We start from the raw sequence: 18548 nt of genomic DNA, 5'->3' as shown, positions 1-18548 counted from the left end.
AAGACGTTTTACTTTGAATCCAGGTGAGACGGACCTTTGTATCCCTGCTCGGCCTCTCGCAGGTCGATCTTGGTGATCGGCTTAAAGTCCACGTCCCACAGACGGATGCAGCCGTCTCGACCTCCTGTGGCGAAACCCTCCTCACAGGAATACATGCTGAAGATGCCAGCCTGCACACACACAGACACACAGACACACACACATACACACACAGACACACACACAGACAAACACACACACACACAGACACACACACACACACACACATACAGACACACACACACAGACAGACACACACACACAGACACACACACATACACACACACACACACACACACACACACACACACACACACATACAGACAGACACACACACACAGACACACACACAGACACAGACAGACACACAGACACACACACACACACACACACACAGACACACACAGACAGACACACACAGACACAAAGACATACAGACAGACACACACACAGACACACAGACAGACACACACACAGACAGACACACACAGACACAGTGAGTTTCATTGTTCTTCTGTTATTTGATGGAGCAGTGACGGAGCTCTGGGACCGACCCCGTGGGCGGACTGAACGGTCCGTATCAGGTTGAGTCCCTTCCAGACGTAAATGTCCCCGTTGAGCGCTCCAGAGTACGTGATGTCATCGTTAGCTGCGGCGACACACAGGATGGTCTGCAGGTCGCCCGTCTTTCCAAAGATCCCTCGCTTCGGAGTGAGAGCGTTCCCACACAGGAACCAGAACTGCAGACAGGAAGAAGGACAGAGCCGTGATCCTCAGAGCCGCCAGTCAAGCTGTCGCCATGGTTACAGAGTTCAGGAGACGCTGAACAGGTTCTGGATGTTTAACCTACAGGTCTGATTGGATGTTGGATGGCTGTGTTTGACATTTCATTGTGTTTTTATCAGCTCAGTGTGTGTCTGTGTGTGTGTGTCAGTGTGTGTGTGTCTGTGTTACCTTGATGTGTTTGACTCCACAGCTCACCAGTCGGTTCTGTTGAAATGGATCCCAGCAAATGTCAAAGATCTGAAAACAGAGGAGACATCAACACACACCACAATAACACAACCACACACACAGGCCCACACACACACGACATTAAAACAACCACACACGCACACAACCACAACCACACACACACACACACGACATTAACACAACCACACACAGACACACACGCACACAACCACACACACAGACAGACAGACACACACACACACACACAGGCACACACACACACACAGACACACACACAGACAGACAGACACACACGACAATAACACAAGCACAACCACACACACAGACAGACAGACACACACACACACAGACAGACAGACACACAGGCACACACACACACAGACACACACACACACAGACACACACGACAATAACACAAGCACAACCACACACAGACACACACCCTGTCTGAGTGTCCGGTGGCTGTGGCCAGGACCCTCCCTCTCTTCCACTCCCAGATACAGACGGTGTTTTTGGCATCCAGGCCGACCGAGGCTAACCTCTGCAGAGACACGACCATTAAAGGTGGAAATGAATCGATATTGATTAGTGACGCTGTGACGGAGCAGGGTGGAGGATCACTGCCTCCAGCTGCCTTTCATTTAAACCTGTCTGTTTTCCTACTGCAGGCGGCCATGTTGTTGGTTTGAGGCCGGAGCGTTCTGCTGGAGAAGTGACGTCTACAGGACAAGCCCCGCCCACTGCGGGCTCCATCAGGACACTGACAGGTGAAGGTCCCTGTTGACCGGACACTGAGTGTCCGTCATGGAAACACATCATGAAGAAGGTCAATAAACTAAACATCACTTCTCAGAGAGCGGGTTCAGAGAAATCTGTTCAGACTCCAGGTAATAAACCGTCTGCAGCTGGATTTATGATGAAGCTGGATTTATGATGAAGCCGGATTTATGATGAAGCTGGATTTATGATGAAGCCGGATTTATGATGAAGCCGGATTTATGATCACTTTATTGATTCTGTGTTTCCTCTGATTTAGCCGCAGTTGTTCAGTCATCCAGCCGAGGCACAAGCTGACGGTGCAGCGTCAGCAGACCTGTCGCGATTAACAATAAATCAATTGCACGATAACTTTAAATGGGCTCGATACGTTTTTTAAGTTTTTTTTTACATTTGCACGCTCCTTTGTTTTCCTCTCTCTCTCTCTCTCTCTGCCAAAGACACTGGATGACAAAAGGCGTCACTCGGTGCGTCGTAGTGTATAAACTGTGCAAAGTCCGGCCGTCGGACTTCATATGTCCCCCTTCTGTCTTAAAATGCGTCAAATCAACAGGTAGTTCTTATTTGTTAACTCGTTGTGTGACGTGTACGGGATGTTCTGAGCAGACCACGGTGCGTCACAGCGCTGCAGGGCTTGGACGCTGGTTACAGCAACACAGAGCTGTGAAGGAGCAGAACTCCGGTTCAACACCTCGACCCAGTTCACCACGAGACTAAACATGCTCATGTATAGAACCTGCTGTCAGAGAGTCCGTGTTGTAGAGTGAAGGTCTCTGTCTTCTTACTGACGGTAGCTCCACCCATTAGTCCTCTTGCCCAGTTCACTTTCTTTATGTGTGTCTGTCCACATGGTGGCGTTTTTAAAATTCACTGCAGCTGTCTGCAGCGGCCTGATGCGCGTACACACACACACACACACATGTGCGCACAGGTGAGCCCACTCCCAGCAGCAGGTAGAGTGGTGTTGTTGGCTCTGTTGCTCATGACGTGCTGGTTGCTTTGACTTGACTCCATTGACTGTGCTCAGATGAGCCATGGTAACAGGCCTACCACTGCTCATAATAATAATAATATACATATCAACATTAGTATTAATATTGATAATAATAATAGTGTTGATGATCGGGGCCTTTAAGGGTTAAATGTTCTTTAGAAATTGAAGTTCATTGATCTTTAAAGGGTGTGCTTGCATTATATGTCGTTATCATTATATTAGTTGAACATGGTCTCAAAACGACGATATTATCACTTATCGCAGCAAAATCTGTTATGGTGGCAGGCCTAAGCATCAGCCGGCTGTGTGGTCCAGCCGGCTCTGTGGTCCAGCCGGCTCTGTGGTCCAGCCGGCTCTGTGGTCCAGCCAGCGGGGACCTTTCATCAGATGTGCCTGCACCTTTTTTAACACTTCGAATCGTTGGCAGCAGAAGACGAAGAAACTTCAGATGTTTCATGGTTTTCAGAAGTGAGAGTGTTTGAGAGAAAGCAGCCGTCCGCCTCCAGACCCCACCTGCTCACAGAAACTGTTCGTTTACTCAGAGCGCCGCCCCCTCACAGCCAGGTCACCCAGAACTGCAGGGACGGAGGAGGGGAAGGATTAAAGTGTGACACAATGTGCGTGACTCAAGAGTGTGTGTGTGTGTGTGTGTGTGTGTGTGTGTGCTCGGTGACGTTTACTGCAGCTGAGGTGAGTCACAGTGGAGTCAGTGGGATGACATGATCCAATGTAAACTGATGGACATGTTTGCACACACAGAACAGCAGGAGTGTGTGAGGTGTGTGTGTGTGTGTGTGTGTGTGTGTGTGTGTGTGTGCTGGATCCTCACACTCTTCTGATTGGCTGAGACCAGGAAACAGGTGCAGCATCCTGAGTAACACTGAGATCAGTGAGATGCACCAGCGATCCGGGCGGAACCTGCAGCTGGGACGCTGCCACACCTCGCTGTCCAAATATGGACATGGAGGCGGAGCATAAATAGAGCTACCAATCAGAGACGACCCCCAGCTGTCACTCTGTGGTTCATTCTGCATAACTTAACAGTTACATAAAAGCCTTCAGCTGTACAGGTGTTAGCTTCTCAACAGAGCGCTGTAAACAGGTTTATTTATTCTAACATGGAGGTCTATGGGGATTGACTCAGCCAGCCTCAAGTGGACACTGGAGGAACTGCAGTTTTGGGGCACTTGTTTCTCAGCTCTGGACCACAAAGACAAAGAGTGTGGAGCAGCTTTTTAATATAAAAGTGATTTTACTGACGTCACACTGACACACAGGAGGCCCTCTGATGTCAACAAGACACGACAAGGATACAAAAGATTTGAAAAGAATTCTCACTACACGTCGACAGAGGAGCAACAAGTATTTTAGCAGTATATTTTCCCTTGATACAGAAGTGTGTGTGAGGTTCCTTCCTGCTATCAGTGTGTGTGTGTGTCTCACCTGTCCATCAGCGCTGAATGACAGGCAGGCGATGCCGTGTGTGTGTCCGTCACGCAGCAGTGAGACAGTTTGGACAGTGAAGGCGTCCCACACACACACATAGGGATCCTTCCCCACCTGACCCGTCGCCACCAGGGAGCGCTCCGGGTGCAACGCCAGGCTGAGAGGGGGGGGGTGAGACAAAACACAAAAAAAGATCTTTTTAAAGAAAGAAGACATAGAACACCTGTTATTTTAACATAAATACGTGACAGCTGATTGGTTGATGGGTTTGTCCTCTCAGATCAGCCTGCAGGTTAAACCTGCCTCCATTCAGAGGGTCACTGCTCTCCTTCACAAAGACTCTGCTATAAATACACTCACTGCTTCATGGCATCATCACACACACACACACACACACACTTCAAGCATCAGGGATCATCACACCATCAACAGGGCAGTGTGTGTGTGTGTGGGGGGGGGGGTGACCTTGGCTCTGACATTAACAGCTTTTGTTCTCTGCATCACTCTGATGATGACAGACGGGACACTTTCCTTTTTCCATGTCTGTTGTGGCACCGTCGGGTTCTTGGTGGCAGCTGGTGGTCAACTTCACTCTGCTGTTTTTTAACCGTTTACCTGTACCTTAAACACAGTGTGTGTGTGTCTGTGTGTGTGTCTGTGTGTGTAGTCAGTGGTGTGTGAAACATGGAGTGTCTGTGAGTGAAATAACAGAAGCACAAACAGAACAGGTGTGTCAGCCAGTAAACCCCATTGATCTGAGAGATGCTGTTTGCACAGACACACACTCACACACACACACACACACACACACACCTCGACATCGGTTCTCCTCCTCAACCTGCCAGCCAATGAGCCTGCTAGCTGCTCTGGTTGCTATGACAACTGTATTGCCAAGGGCACAGAAGCTGAGCATGACTGTGGAGTCAAGGTCAAACATCACACACACACACACACACACACACACACACACACCTGAACACCTCTCTGCTGGAGGGTTCCTGACAGCTTTGAGTCTCCATTCATGATCTTATTTCTTGCTTCTTCATATTTCAGCACGTCCAGTTTTCATCACCTGCTGCTTTGTGCGTTAGCCGGCATGCTAACATTAGCCACAGGTTCAGCTGGAACCTGCACACGCTAACAAAACTGCAGTTCCTCGAGCGGCCAGTTGAGGAACTGCAGTTTTCTCGCCCACTATCAGCAGGTCTCTGTGTGACACAAAACAACCACACACACACACTGTGAAGTCCCTGATGAGCTGCTAATAGCCTGTTGAGTGTGGAGCAGCAGTAATGTGACTTATAAATGATTCACCTGCAGAGAACTGAGACCTGCCTCTGTGGTAGCAGCCATTAGCAGAGGGAAGAGGTCTGGTACTGATACAGTGCTTGTTTTCAATTCATGCACATTGGTCTGTTAACAGGCGCCTTCACAAGCAGAATCCTCAGCAGCTGATTGGATGAACCATCTGTCGTCCAGCAGCCTCCCACGACCAGGCTACAGCAGCTACAGCAGCTACAGCTAACAGCTGTGAATTGAACATCAGACATTAACAATGTGTGTGTTGAGCTGGAGGCCGAATGTCATTAAATGTGATCCTGAGAGCCACATGTGGCCACTAGAGGCTGAAAATCCACTATTAATACAAGTCACTTTACTCAGGAAATGAAACACAACATGTTTATGAGGGCTGCTGAGGTCTCTTCACATCATATTGGACGTACATTATATTTTGCATCTACGGCCGGACGTGCTGCAGAGGGAGCTGCTGCTGCCAGCAGGGAGGTCTGAGTGAAAGCAGGCGATCTGGGAAACATTCATCACAGGAAGTAATTGGTCATGAACACACAAACACACACACACACACACACACAGCTAGTTAATTTATTATTCATCTGGCATTTACAGTATTCACTGAAGCATGTGCGCTCATTCCAATTAAACTGGTACTGAGTGTGTTTGTCTCTCATCTTTGCTCCATTCAGAGACTTTCCTGCCTCATGAGGACATCCGGCCGGTCCTCACAAGTTCCCTTTAACAGCTGTGCTGAAAGTGAGGGTCAGGAGCAGGAGACGAAGGTCCGTCACGTCTGTCTGTGTGACCTCTGACCTCCTGGCTCCTGCTGCACTTTCATTCAGCCTCATAACGGCGCAGACGTGCAGCTCAGAATAAACCCAGTGTAGGTGAGTTTATTTATAGCAGGTGCTGAAATCAGGGCAGCGTCTATAAATAGCTCAGAGGAACTCCTCCTCTGTGTGTGTGTGTTTATACACTACACAACAAAGACTTGTGTCACCATAATTTATTACGTTTAATTTAAACTAAAGGCTAAAGGCAGCCCCCAGTGGACACTCCAGGAACTGCAGCCCTGTTCGCTTCAGCCTCGGAGGTCGCTCGTGTCTGCTTGGTGTGTCTGTTTGAATGTCAGTATTGTTATTTCACAGTTTAAAAATCTAAATGAAACATCTGCCTAGTTTCTGCTGCGGGGTCTGTAAGCTCTGGGCTGGCAGCTCCTGTGGAACACCTCAGAGCGAAGGACGTTTCCCCAGAAGGAGAAGGTCTGCTCTCTGAGAGACTTGATGAAGATCTCAGCTCTTCTGTCTGAACAATAAGTGGCTCAGAGTCCGGACGCTGAGAGTGACATCACACCCGCAGAGGTTTCGTTTCGGTGCCAGCAGATCGTGGGAACATGGGCGCCTGCGCTGGACAGATAATTTCTTAGTCATCGTCTTAATGAAGACCACTGAGCTGTGAATCCACAGAGCCACCAGGCCCGCGCGCTGCTGTGCGTCCAATCACAGAGGCTTCCAGGAATCATGTACGCCTGCTTTTCTCACATCACATCCCAGCAGCCAGCAAACCAGGCAGGAAGGCGAGCTATTTATAGAGCAGCTGTGTGATCTTTACTAATTTTACACAGAGCCATGTTTGTGTGGACGTGAAGCAGCTTCAGACAGACTTCATGTAAATACTACCGGCCAACACACAACACCCTCTGACCGTCACTGAGCTGCAGACACACACACCCACCCAAAGACACACAAAACACTCTAACAGTCTCAGGGATGCTATCGGATTGTAAAGAGAAGTTACACTAATTTAAGAATCATCAGAGTGATGTGCATCACTGTTGATGAGATTCCTCGGTGTTGGACCTTTAAAGCAGACAGAACAGCTCGGACGGACCTCGCACAGCGCCCGCCAACTTGGCTTCGGTTCACACAACATCCTTCTTCAGCTTCAGGCGCCTCTTCCTGCTGACACTGAACGCATCGATGACTGATGAGCCCCTCCGTGCTCTCTGGCTGCGAGCTGAGCCACTAACAGCGCTAACAACAACGCTAACTCCCATCTTCATCAGCTCAGTCAGCGAGCGCAGCGGGCTGGCCTGCTGAGGGGGGGTGGGAGCCTGCAGGGTCCCTGCTGTTCGGCCTCAGCTCCGGATGAAGTGGCTGGTTCAGTGGCTGATGATGATGATGATGATGATGATGATGATGATGATGAGCCTGCAGGTCACTCCAACAGGCCCTCTGCTGTCTGTGCTAAAGGATGCATGAAGTCCAAAAGTTTACATTACTGCGCTTCAGCTTCAAAGACAGACTGGCTGAACTCTAGCCTGCTGCAGCAACATTAGCACGAACTTGACATCCTGATCGGTCACGCTGCTGGTTAAAGGAACGCAGGTCAGAGCTGTCAATCATGACCATGTGACCAGACACTAACATCGTGTCATTCATCAGAGAGGAGGGAGATTGTTGTGGATCCCCTCAGGGGGAGGCGGGGTTTAACTACGACCTCCTGCCTGTGTCCCTGTTACCATGTGACCAGTGCAGGACACAGCGTCACTCGTAGCTTGGTCTTCATTGGACAGCAGCAGCTGAGGAGGCACAGAGAGGAGGTGGAGACCAGGACGGAGCTTCACCTGCACGTCTGTGACTCTGCTGCAGTGAGCGAGGCTGATATAACAAAGCCACAATAAACACACAAGCTGTAACCATGGTGACCATACAGCACACTGCTCTTCTCACAAAGATTCCAGCACACAGACTTAATCAGGCAGCTCTGTGAGTGGCTGTGGACTAACATGTGTCCTCCTGTGATAGTCACATCAGCCTCTCTGTGTCCCTGCGACCAGTCTGATTCAATCAGTCAAGCAGAAATACCAACACACATAATGAGCTCTTACTTTCTGTGTGTGTGTGTGTCTGTGTCGGTCAGGTTCTGCCTGCAGGCGACCAACAGGAAGTGGGACAGAAGAAAGAAAGGGGACGCAGAGGACGGCAGAGGAAAAGAGACACAGCACACACACACACAGACTTCTGAATGAGAGTGGTATCATCAGTCTGCACTCACTCACTGAGTGGCCATTAACCTGCAGTTCCTCATGTCTCCACTTGAGGCTGATTCTAAGTCAGGCAGACTTTTAATACAACTCGCCTCCATTATGTATTATTATTATTTAAAGCCAGCTGCTGTGAGTGACAGGTTGTTATCTTAGATCCTAAGCATCACTTAAGCCCCGCCTCTTCACCCATGTTTGGATTAACAGGGACGTGGGTGGATTCAGGCGCTGGCTGGTAAAGCTTAACTTTCTTTCTGCTGGATTGATCAGCCTGCTGCAGGATCAGCTGACAGCTAAACAGGTCCTGTTCCTTTGGTCAGAATGGTTACAGACAGGAACGAGATATGAACGTCTGAATCACAGGAGGAACCGCTGCAAAGACCGACTCAGACTTCATGACTGAAGCAGGTCAGAGACACAGTGAGGATGAAAAGCAGCGAAGTGAGGAGTGCTGGGAACGTGAGCTCGGAGCAGCAGCAGCTAATAACTGCCGCCATTCAGCAGCAGACTGAAGCCACAGAGCAGCATAAAAGGCTGATGGCCCCGCGGGAGGCCGCAGCCATGAAAGAGCCACAGCAAGAAAAAGACAGTCCGCTCGGCCCGCTCACAAAGACTCCGCATCGATTTGATGCTCCAACATGGAGCCTGCAATTACTGAGGCCATCCGTCAGGCCGGCGAGCTTCAGACTCACACACTGAGCTGCAGCTGCAAACCTGCAGCCAGCTGTCAGGGAAGACCTGGCACACACACACATTTAACACCCCCATCAGAGGCAGCATCCAGCCTTTCAATTAGTCTGACACACACACACACGCTGCAGCTGACCGGCCTGCTGTATAAACTGTCCAAACACGCCTGCTGCTCCGGTGACTCACAGGCTGCTCAGTGTGTGGATGCCAGGTGTGTGTGTGTGTGTGTGTGTGTGTGTGTGTGTGTGTGTTTGTGATGAATGAGCGACCTCGCTGAATGCCTCCTCCACTCTCATTTGCTCATCAGAGTAACTCCCCGCTGCTGCCCCCCCCCTCTATTTCTATATTTCCAACACATGCACTCATTAGCAAACATTTAGTGAAACAGCTCAGGTCACATGTTACACCTAAAACAAGATGCACTGAGAGCACACACACCAACACACAACACAAATAACACACACTGAACAGCTACACCGACACAAAACACACACAAAGAAGTGAAAGATGGCTACAAGAAGCCGAGCAGCATCACGATATGACCACAAAGAGGCCGCAAGAGACACAAAGCAGCAAAATGAATGAAGACCGCAATGTCCACATAACTGAAAAGACACAACAAAGCCTGATCCTGTTCACACTGGGGAAATCAATCCTGGGCCGTATCTGAGTCTGAACAACGTCAATCTGGATATATCCGGCTATTTTCCACAGGGCTACAAAGGAACAAACTGCTTTTTGAATCCAAAAAAATGAAAGAACGAGCGACACGGGACAAAAATAAACGTACAACGCATGCACACACACAGCCCTACCACGGCCTGAACGGACTCTGTATATTACGAGGCGCCACCTAGTGGTTTGGAGGACAACAAACAAGCAACAACAATTGAGGGTGTGTGATAGCCAGATTTGACACACTGTCACTTCAATCTCAGATAATCTGGCTGCTTTAGTAACGGTCAAATGTCACACACAGACACACACACACAGACACACAGACTCACACCATGTTAAACCTGATGTCAGATCATTTTCTAACAGCAGGGACACACGACAGAAAGGAGCCTTTACTAAATTAAAGGTCGGGTAGGAGATTTAATCCTGATGCACTTTTTGTTAAATTAGTGTAACTTCTCTTTACAATCCGATAGCAACCGATTAGTTCTGCAGTTTCTCATTAAAATGAAGAATATGAATCATCTGAAGCTATGAAACACTAAAAACATCAGCCAATCCTCCGGGGGGGACCCTGCAGGAGTATTGGCTGGTTGTCACAGACCGCAGCTCGTCTTCAGGTGATGCTCGTCCATGTGATTGGAGGCGTGGCTTCGGGGTGAGCTCCGAGAGAAAGGGGCGTGTGTTTACTTTAAATCTGGCTGACTCACTGAGGTTTAACCTCCTACCCTACCTTTAAAGAAACCACATAGAAACATGGTAAATGTGGCTTCTGATGTGTTATTGATTTTTAATTTCTGTCAAAACCCTCTGACGTGTTTATGACTGCAGATCACACCATGATCTGTAAACGCTGAGATCACGTGTCTCTGTCAGTCATCACTTCCTACATGTGGAGCAGCTGCAGGTGCGTCCTACCTGATGATGTCATCGTTGTGTCCCAGGTAGAACCTCTGGCTGTGCTCCCTGGTGTTGTAAACCACGCCGACCCCGGCCACGAAGTACACCACCTCCTTCCCGGCAGTGTAGTACAGGTTATTGCGGCACTGGTGGCCCCGGTACCCGTAGACCCAGTCCAGTCTGAGCCGGCAGCCCGGGGCGCTCCGGTCCGACATGTTCACTCATCTGACGGGACACCGTGTCCGCGTCCTCCCCCCTGTCCTGCAGCTGTGTCTAATGATTCAGGATCCCTTAGACCAGAGCAGGCTCACCACCTGTTTATGACTGAGGACTTCAGAGGAGGTCTGGTTCCACGGATCCAGATGCTTCAGGTGTTCTTCATCATCTCATACTTTCAGTTTTATGCCCCAAATGTTCTCCCACTCTTCATCCTGATTTTGAGATTGCACCAAAGAAAACACCAACAGAAGGTCCTGAAGCTCTTCCACCTGTGTGATGAAGATGAAGCTCCACCTGCCTGATGAAGATGAAGCTCCACCTGTGTGATGAAGATGAAGCTCCACCTGTGTGATGAAGATGAAGCTTCACATCATTCAAGGTCAGATTAACTCTGCAGAAGACAGTCTGAGGGTGGAGGTCCGGGTCCAGCAGCCTGTCTGTGTTTATCAGAGTCCACCAGCCACCTTCACCATCATCTTCATCATCGTCGCCCTCGGAGCAGCCGCTGGATGACAGAGAGCTTCTGATGACTTGATGCGCGGCAGACAGTTTTTATCACAGATCAGAAGTTGTGTGTTTCTGCCTCATTCATCGTTTCTGTTAATCTGGAATATTCTCCTCGTTTCAGCTCCTTCAGTTTTTACTTGTCTAATATTGAATGGAAACTGAAGCAGCAGACACACAGAACACACCCGGACTCTGGAAAGTTCTGTCTGTCTCCACACATCCACCCAAAAGCAGCAGCTGATGGAGGATTCTGCTCCTGGAAAATATAATCCCTCCTCGCACTAATCCTGCGCCTCGGCCCCGGCCGCGGTCACCACAGCGCGGCTCCGCGTCCTCCTGAAGCCCGTCACACCGCCAGCATCCCCGCGCTCATTCACAAATCTGCGCGTGAGGACGGACCAGCCAGAGTCCGCAGGACTCCGGGAGGAGTGTGGTGGTCCAGGACGATCCGAGAGCAGCAGCGGAGGAAGAGGAGGAGGAGGATTATTTCCACCGTGGAAGGATCGGGCGGTTCCGGAGAGAGCCGAAGAGAAGGCGGGAGGGAGAGGCAGAGAAAACAAATGTTTAATCCCCGCACAGCATCCAACTTCAGCGGGCAGAGGAGGGGAGCAGCCCCGGGTTCACAGCGCAGCATCCCGGCCGGAGGACGGCAGAGAGACGTCCTGATTCCAGGCGCAGGAGGAGGAGAGCATCCTCCCGCTGCAGCAGAGCTCCTCCACCCGCAGACACGCAGCCGGACCCGCAGCTCAGGGAAGCGGACTGGAGGCGCTGATAGAGACCCTCCCTGACCGCCGAGTCTCTGCACAGTGATGCTTCCTCGCCCGTTTGACGGACTGACGAGCAGAAGCATCGAGAGAAGCGCGGCGGAGGTTTGGGCGCATTTCCGGTGTCCGGCTTTTACAAATAAAAGCCCGGCATGATCCCGCAGATCGGCGCCGGCAGAGGGTCCACCCAGGGGGGGCAGAGCTGCTCCAGCACTCTGCAGAGCAGACCCAACCCTCACAGGCACACCCCGGCGGAGGGGCTGCCAGCTCGGGGTTTTATTTTGAAGGTCTTACCTCCACACTTCCGGTTGGTTTGTCACGCGCTTGGTGTAGCTGGGACTCGGGAGGTACAGAGAGAAACCACCCCGGCTCCTATGGGGAGCACGCAAAGCACCATGGGAATTTGCGTTCGTCACTGACACGAAGCCACTGAGGAAGAGGAGTTAAAAACTACAAATCCCATCAGCCGCAGGGAGGCGCTGTCCGAGGTGCTGGAGTCAGAGCAGGAGGAAGAGAAAGACTCATTTACAGGAAGCAGTCCACAAACATCCACATGTGTCATGATGACAATATTAATGACGACAACAACAACAACCACACGTATGTCAGAAGACACACGTTTATAAATGAAATGTTCTGGCTGCAGTTTAATGGTCACACAGCGCCATCCTGTGGCCGTTGCATTGAACGGCCACAGGATGGCGCTGTCTGCACAGACAGAAACAGATTTACTGATGAGTTTGAAATCAGTGTATGGATTATTTATAGATGACATTTTGCAGCTATTATAAATCATGTAAACTGTTTGAATAATTAAACCGTGAACTGCAGGTCGCCGACTCCACTGCAGGCTGTGGAAAGCGGCTCAACGTTTAATTTTACTGTTTATTTTTTTATTTTATTTTAGATACTTTAGTAATCCCAGAGGGAAATTATTTTAAGGCTGCTGCCAAGCAGTGTCATACAATGACTAGCAAGGCGCGCCACAGGCTAGGGTGAAGTGTCTTGCCCAAGGACACACAACAATGACTGACTTAGGGAGGAGTTGGGATCGAACCACCAACCTTCCAGTTATTGAGCCACTGTTGTCCCAGCAGCTGCTGACAACAAAGTTCAGCTGCTATGAATCCAAAACAGTCCCTCAGAGCGATTAGTTTACAGCCAGCTGATCCGTCCTGTTTAAACTACAAGCTACAAGTTTACCGGCTTGTCCCATTTGCAGGTGAGTTCACACCCAAATATGGACGTTTCAGTTGTCAGCCTGTGTCTACCTGGTGTTTAAATAAAGTTAGAGTGAAAGCAGAGGAAGCACTGACAGTGTGTCTGTGTTTGATGTCTCTGCGTGCAGTTTGTAATCCAGACAAATCCCTGCAGAGACGATCTTCACACACACTCACACACACACGGTGTCGTTTTAAAAGCATTTTAATGGCTTTTTGCACGTATGTAACAGAGATGGGGAGAAGTCTACGGGTGCAGATCCAACTAGCAGTGACCCCCAGTCAACATCACACCGACTACCTCACCTACAAACCCAGACCCCGCCCACCCAACAAACCCCGCCCACCCACCCCCATCGTGGCATTATTGATTGTGCAATATGAAGAAATATCTCGTTACTATGGTTACAGTGACAGGAATGCACACTATATTTATCAAATCGCCAGAGAACATAGCAAAAACAAAAAACAAAAGAAGAAGAACAGAAGAGAGGAGAGCGCTCGCGGTCGACCGCCCAGCCAGCGGGGCCCCTCCACTGGCAGGTGCAGAAGCTCATTAATGACAAACGTCACATTTTCTGACAGCCGGGTGGTGAAATGATGGAACTTTACTTTTGCATATTTTTGTCAGAAAATCCAAATGGTTAATGAGTTTTTCCAGGTTCTCTGTGAAGCAGCAGAAAATGATCCTCAGATATCCTAAGCAACGCTTTGTCATTAAAGTACTTCCACACCTGATCACCCACTCTGAACAGGTTTCACTGCAAAGGTCAAAGGTCAGAAGGAACAAAAACAGAGTGCTGAAGCCAACAAGCAAGCGACCATAAATCTGCAACGCCACTCACTTCCAGTAAATGCTTTGAGAGCCAACTCGTCCACTTAACAGCGATGCTTAACGTTTTTGCTTTTATAGAACATCTAGGCCTCCGCACTGGTCAGACTAACTAAACCTCAGACCGAGTTTAACGGGGGCGGAGCTGGAACAGAAACCTGACTGGAAACATTCTCACTGGTCTCAGGGATTCTCGGCCGCCGAGCCGCGTCGACCCGGCGGCTCCTTCATTCAGAGTTATTAGAAAGTTCTATTCAAATGAAGCTTATTACGGTTGGTCGGTCTCATTAGTAGCAATAATAATAATAATAATAAGTGAAACTAAACACAGGTTTATTTTGAACAGTTTGTTATACACAAGTTATACACACAGTTCACAGCACGGCGGGGGGGCGCTCCAAATGACACACACTTCCTGCTCCCGTGCTGCTGCAGCGATCAGACAGCACCCGCCATCATCATCGTTCCAGGTGTCATTTGAGAGCGCCCCCCCCCTCGCCGTGGTCTCAGTTTCCCCGCTACAGAGGGATACACGTCATCTTGCAAAGACAAGGCCTCGCAAAAAACCGAGGATGGACCCGAACAGGAGCTACCTACGAGAACGGACAGCTGGGTAAAGACGACCCACAGAAGGCAGAGTCCACGAAAAGCTGCTGATGAGAGATAAAAAACACAAATCATAGCAGTAAGAAGGAGAGGGGGATTCTGGGAACTCCTCTACGCCGTGTTGCTGCGCTCGCAGGCCTCCTGCGTCTTAGAAAAGGGAGGCGGTGTGTCGTAGCTGTGCTGCAGCTCTGAGCCCACCGGACGCTTGATAGGCACAGAGTGGAGAGTTTTGGCTCGGAGCTTGCATGCTGGAATCACGCTTTGAGAGGAAGAGGAGGAAGAGGAGGAGAGAAAGGAGAGGAGGAAGAGTGGCTGTCTGGGATCTGATCATTATTAACAGCTAATTCATTAATGTGTTACAGCACTTATTCTACTGATTCTGGGTTAGGACAGTATCAGTTTGCTATGAGCAGACTCAGAGTTGAAATATTCGATCAGGACATCTTCATCAAATATCGGAGCCGTCGATGATGAGGAGCGACCCCAGACAGCGTGAAGAGGAGCAGCGTCTATTTCTTCTTGCTGAACAGACTGAAGCGCTTCTCCTTGTCTTTCTCTCGCTTGCCCGGGCTCGACTCGGCCGCCGTCACGGCGACGGTGGCCGGCAGCGTCTGAGCGCGTGCAGCGGGGGCCGGCGTGCTGTGGCTGCTGGGCGTGACCTCTGACTTTTCGCCCGACACGGCAGCAGAGATGGCCGATATCCACGTGTTCATCTCCTCCTAGTGGACGAAGAGAGGTGAACACAGTCAGCTGTTATTAAACCAAAACATGAATTCCTTATCAATAAATACTGAGTCGTCATTATCGAACACTCACATCATCTTTGGCTTGGAAGAGATACTCATTCCCGTCAGTGATCCTGTGGAAGTCAACGGAAAAATACGCCTTCATTTAAAGTGATCAATAAAACCTGAGCTGATGTCACCACACCCACTTCAGCTTGAAGACGTGCTTCTTCTTCTTGTAGTCGGTGGCCACCTCGCAGACGGCGTCCTTCAGGCTGATGGGGATCTCGCTGTGGTACGGGATGCCCTGACTGGCGCTCTTCTGGTCCTTGTAGAAGCCCATCTCCTGCTGATTGATCACACAGTACACGTTGTGCCACGACCTGCAGGGGGCACAGTGATCAATCAGCAATCAATCATCAACACTGCTCAGACCTCATCGATACTCGGCCTGCTGCGCCGCACCTGCTGGACGCCTTCTTGTTGTGGCCCTCCCACTCGTGCTTGCGGTGCAGGAAGCCCTCCAGCTGGGACGTGGGAGCGTCCTGCTGGGTTTTGGCCGGCAGGGTCGCCGCCTGGCTGGCCTTGCCCTTGCGAGATGCCCCGGGAGACCCCGTGGGGCTCGGCTCGGAGACCCCGTTCACCACCTCACCTCCATCCACGTTCTCCTGAGAATGAGAGGAGAGTCAGAGGAGGCGCTGTGAGCGGAGGGGCAGCGCTGCGGCATGCAGAGCGGGGACCAATCACAGGCCGCGTCCTCGCTGATGTCAGCGCTCGGTTACGCAGCGCGAGCTCGGCTGATTAAAGAAACGTTTGTTTATTCATTGACGGCTCAGAGAAGAAACACGCTCTCATCATGCACTGATCACATGACATGCATGATCACCACACTCCACCACACACAGCGTGAGGAAGAGGAGGAGCAGGAAGCCAGCGAAGGTCAAAACAATCCCAAACAATTATCCACACATTGCTTGGAGGTCATTATTGGTTTATTCTGCACACCACACCCACTCCGAGCGAGGCTCATTACCCTGTGACGGCTCTCTGCAGGGGCCGCCGGTTCAGAGCGGGCCGGACCAATCCTGGAGCTTTAACTGACGGGCCGCACCACATGGACCAATCCCGGGGGCTTTTACTGGGAGCTCAGAAACTACTCAGTGGCTACTCCTGAGCGCTCTGCAGAGGCTGGACCAACGAGCGGTCCGGACCTCAGGAGATCCTGAGCGCTCTGCAGAGGCTGGACCAACGAGCGGTCCGGACCTCAGGAGATCCTGAGCGCTCTGCAGAGGCTGGACCAACGAGCGGTCCGGACCTCAGGAGATCCTGAGCGCTCTGCAGAGGCTGGACCAACGAGCGGTCCGGACCTGAGGCGATCCTGAGCGCTCTGCCTGATTCTAACACTGACTGTGTGAAGATGCTTTTCGACCTTCATCCATCATGAATGATGAAATAAAGTTCTGTGCAGATTGATGCTGAATGACCACGAGCATAATGTTTCTATTTATTATTGATCCTGAGCGATCCAATCCAACACGTCTATGACAGAAGCTTTTAGTCCAATATGTTAATGTGATAAACCACCTTTAAATCCAAATATTACGAAATTAAATGATTCATTTACATTTTTAAGCAAATTCACGTAATAAAAACTAAAACAATATTCTAAGACTGCTGAACACAAAGAAAATGGCTGCCATGATGTCAGCTGGTTTATTTGATCTGTGGTCGTACTGAAGCCCGAGGATGAAGAACATGAGATGAAGAAACAACAGTGATGTTACAGCATGCAGCAGCAACGACAACAACAACAACAACAACATGGAGGGAAGTTACAGCTGGTGGACAGACAGGAGGAGGTCAGAGGTCACAGACCGACCTGACAGGTGTGTGTGTTAGTGTGAGAGGGCTGAACATGCAACATACACACACTCACACACACGCACTCACACACACAAACACACACACACACACAAACTGTTCCATAAAGTAACTTGGACTCATGAGATGAGGTGAATGAATGTAGATGGATGTTCACACAGACACTGATCAGCTGCGACAGCCTGCCGGCTCTGTGGGCTCTGACACCTCTCAGCAGCTGGTCTGCTGGATCAGAGCACACGGAGCAGCCTCCGGTCCTCAGGACCCTGCCCCTGGTTCACCTCTGCTCCCTGTGCTGGTCCTGACCTGTGCAGACGCTCTGACCCGGGTATCTACACTCACTCCAAAACCAGCAGCAAGCTCTGCAGCTCACACATGAAGCCAATGTGCAGGTGTTGCAGTTCACGCTGCAGCCTCTAGGGGCCGACTCCAGCAGTGAGTCACTTAGAAACACAACGGTCCCTCGCTATAACGTGCTTCACCTCATCACATTTCCTGGATTTTTTTATCTTGCATGTTTTTTTCGTTTTTTTTTTTTTAACAGCGCATTGTGTCCTGTGTCCTAAATTACCCGATTGATTGACAATGGTCTACGGCCAATCTCCTGGCCCGTGTCTCCTGTACAGTGCAGAATGTGTACTGAGAGCAGGTTTTCTATATTCTACATTATACTGAATTGTGAAGGATTGATCTGAACTGCTGGAGAATCAGAGCAGTTCAGAGCCTCTGTGTGTCAGCCTGTCACCATGGTAACAGCAGAGGAGACCTCAAACACCCCTCCACCTTTGAGAGCCTGGCGTGCGGAAACGATCCGGAATTAGAAAATTCTGAATACAGGTTTGATAGAGCAGCATCTGATGAGCGATTCAAGACTGAACTGGAGTCTGTAGCTTGACATCTGTAGGAGCAGAAACATGTGGCAGATGAGCCTCGTTGACGGGCTCTCTCAGAGA

General features: G+C 50.2%; 2 protein-coding genes across 4 annotated transcripts in view; both read right to left on the bottom strand.

The window, feature by feature from the left end:
* The window catches only part of LOC114446889 (echinoderm microtubule-associated protein-like 6), a 39699-nt gene extending 28643 nt beyond the window's left edge, over positions 1 to 11056 (bottom strand). Inside the window, exons 1-6 of the mRNA XM_028422770.1 lie at positions 10860 to 11056; positions 4229 to 4388; positions 1457 to 1555; positions 994 to 1062; positions 594 to 779; positions 35 to 170 (exon numbers count right to left, since the gene is read on the bottom strand). Coding sequence (XP_028278571.1) covers positions 35 to 170; positions 594 to 779; positions 994 to 1062; positions 1457 to 1555; positions 4229 to 4388; positions 10860 to 11056 — 847 coding nt within the window. The remainder of the gene's footprint in view (positions 1 to 34; positions 171 to 593; positions 780 to 993; positions 1063 to 1456; positions 1556 to 4228; positions 4389 to 10859) is intronic.
* LOC114446888 (spectrin beta chain, non-erythrocytic 1) overlaps positions 950 to 18548 on the bottom strand; it is a 73052-nt gene continuing 55453 nt past the window's right edge. The window contains exons 40-43 of one of the 3 annotated variants that reach the window (XM_028422767.1): positions 16180 to 16382; positions 15924 to 16097; positions 15806 to 15848; positions 14700 to 15708 (exon numbers count right to left, since the gene is read on the bottom strand). In XM_028422767.1, the coding sequence (XP_028278568.1) occupies positions 15499 to 15708; positions 15806 to 15848; positions 15924 to 16097; positions 16180 to 16382 (630 nt within the window). In that variant the 3' untranslated portion in view covers positions 14700 to 15498. Of the gene's footprint in view, positions 981 to 14699; positions 15709 to 15805; positions 15849 to 15923; positions 16098 to 16179; positions 16383 to 18548 lie in introns of those variants that run through there. The other 2 variants (XM_028422768.1, XM_028422769.1) reach the window with 2 other exon arrangements.

This window comes from Parambassis ranga, chromosome 15 (genome assembly GCF_900634625.1).
Source record: "Parambassis ranga chromosome 15, fParRan2.1, whole genome shotgun sequence".
Taxonomy (NCBI): domain Eukaryota; kingdom Metazoa; phylum Chordata; class Actinopteri; family Ambassidae; genus Parambassis; species Parambassis ranga.
The sequence above is the reverse complement of the archived record's forward strand: the minus strand, read 5'-3'. Positions and strand labels throughout refer to the sequence as shown.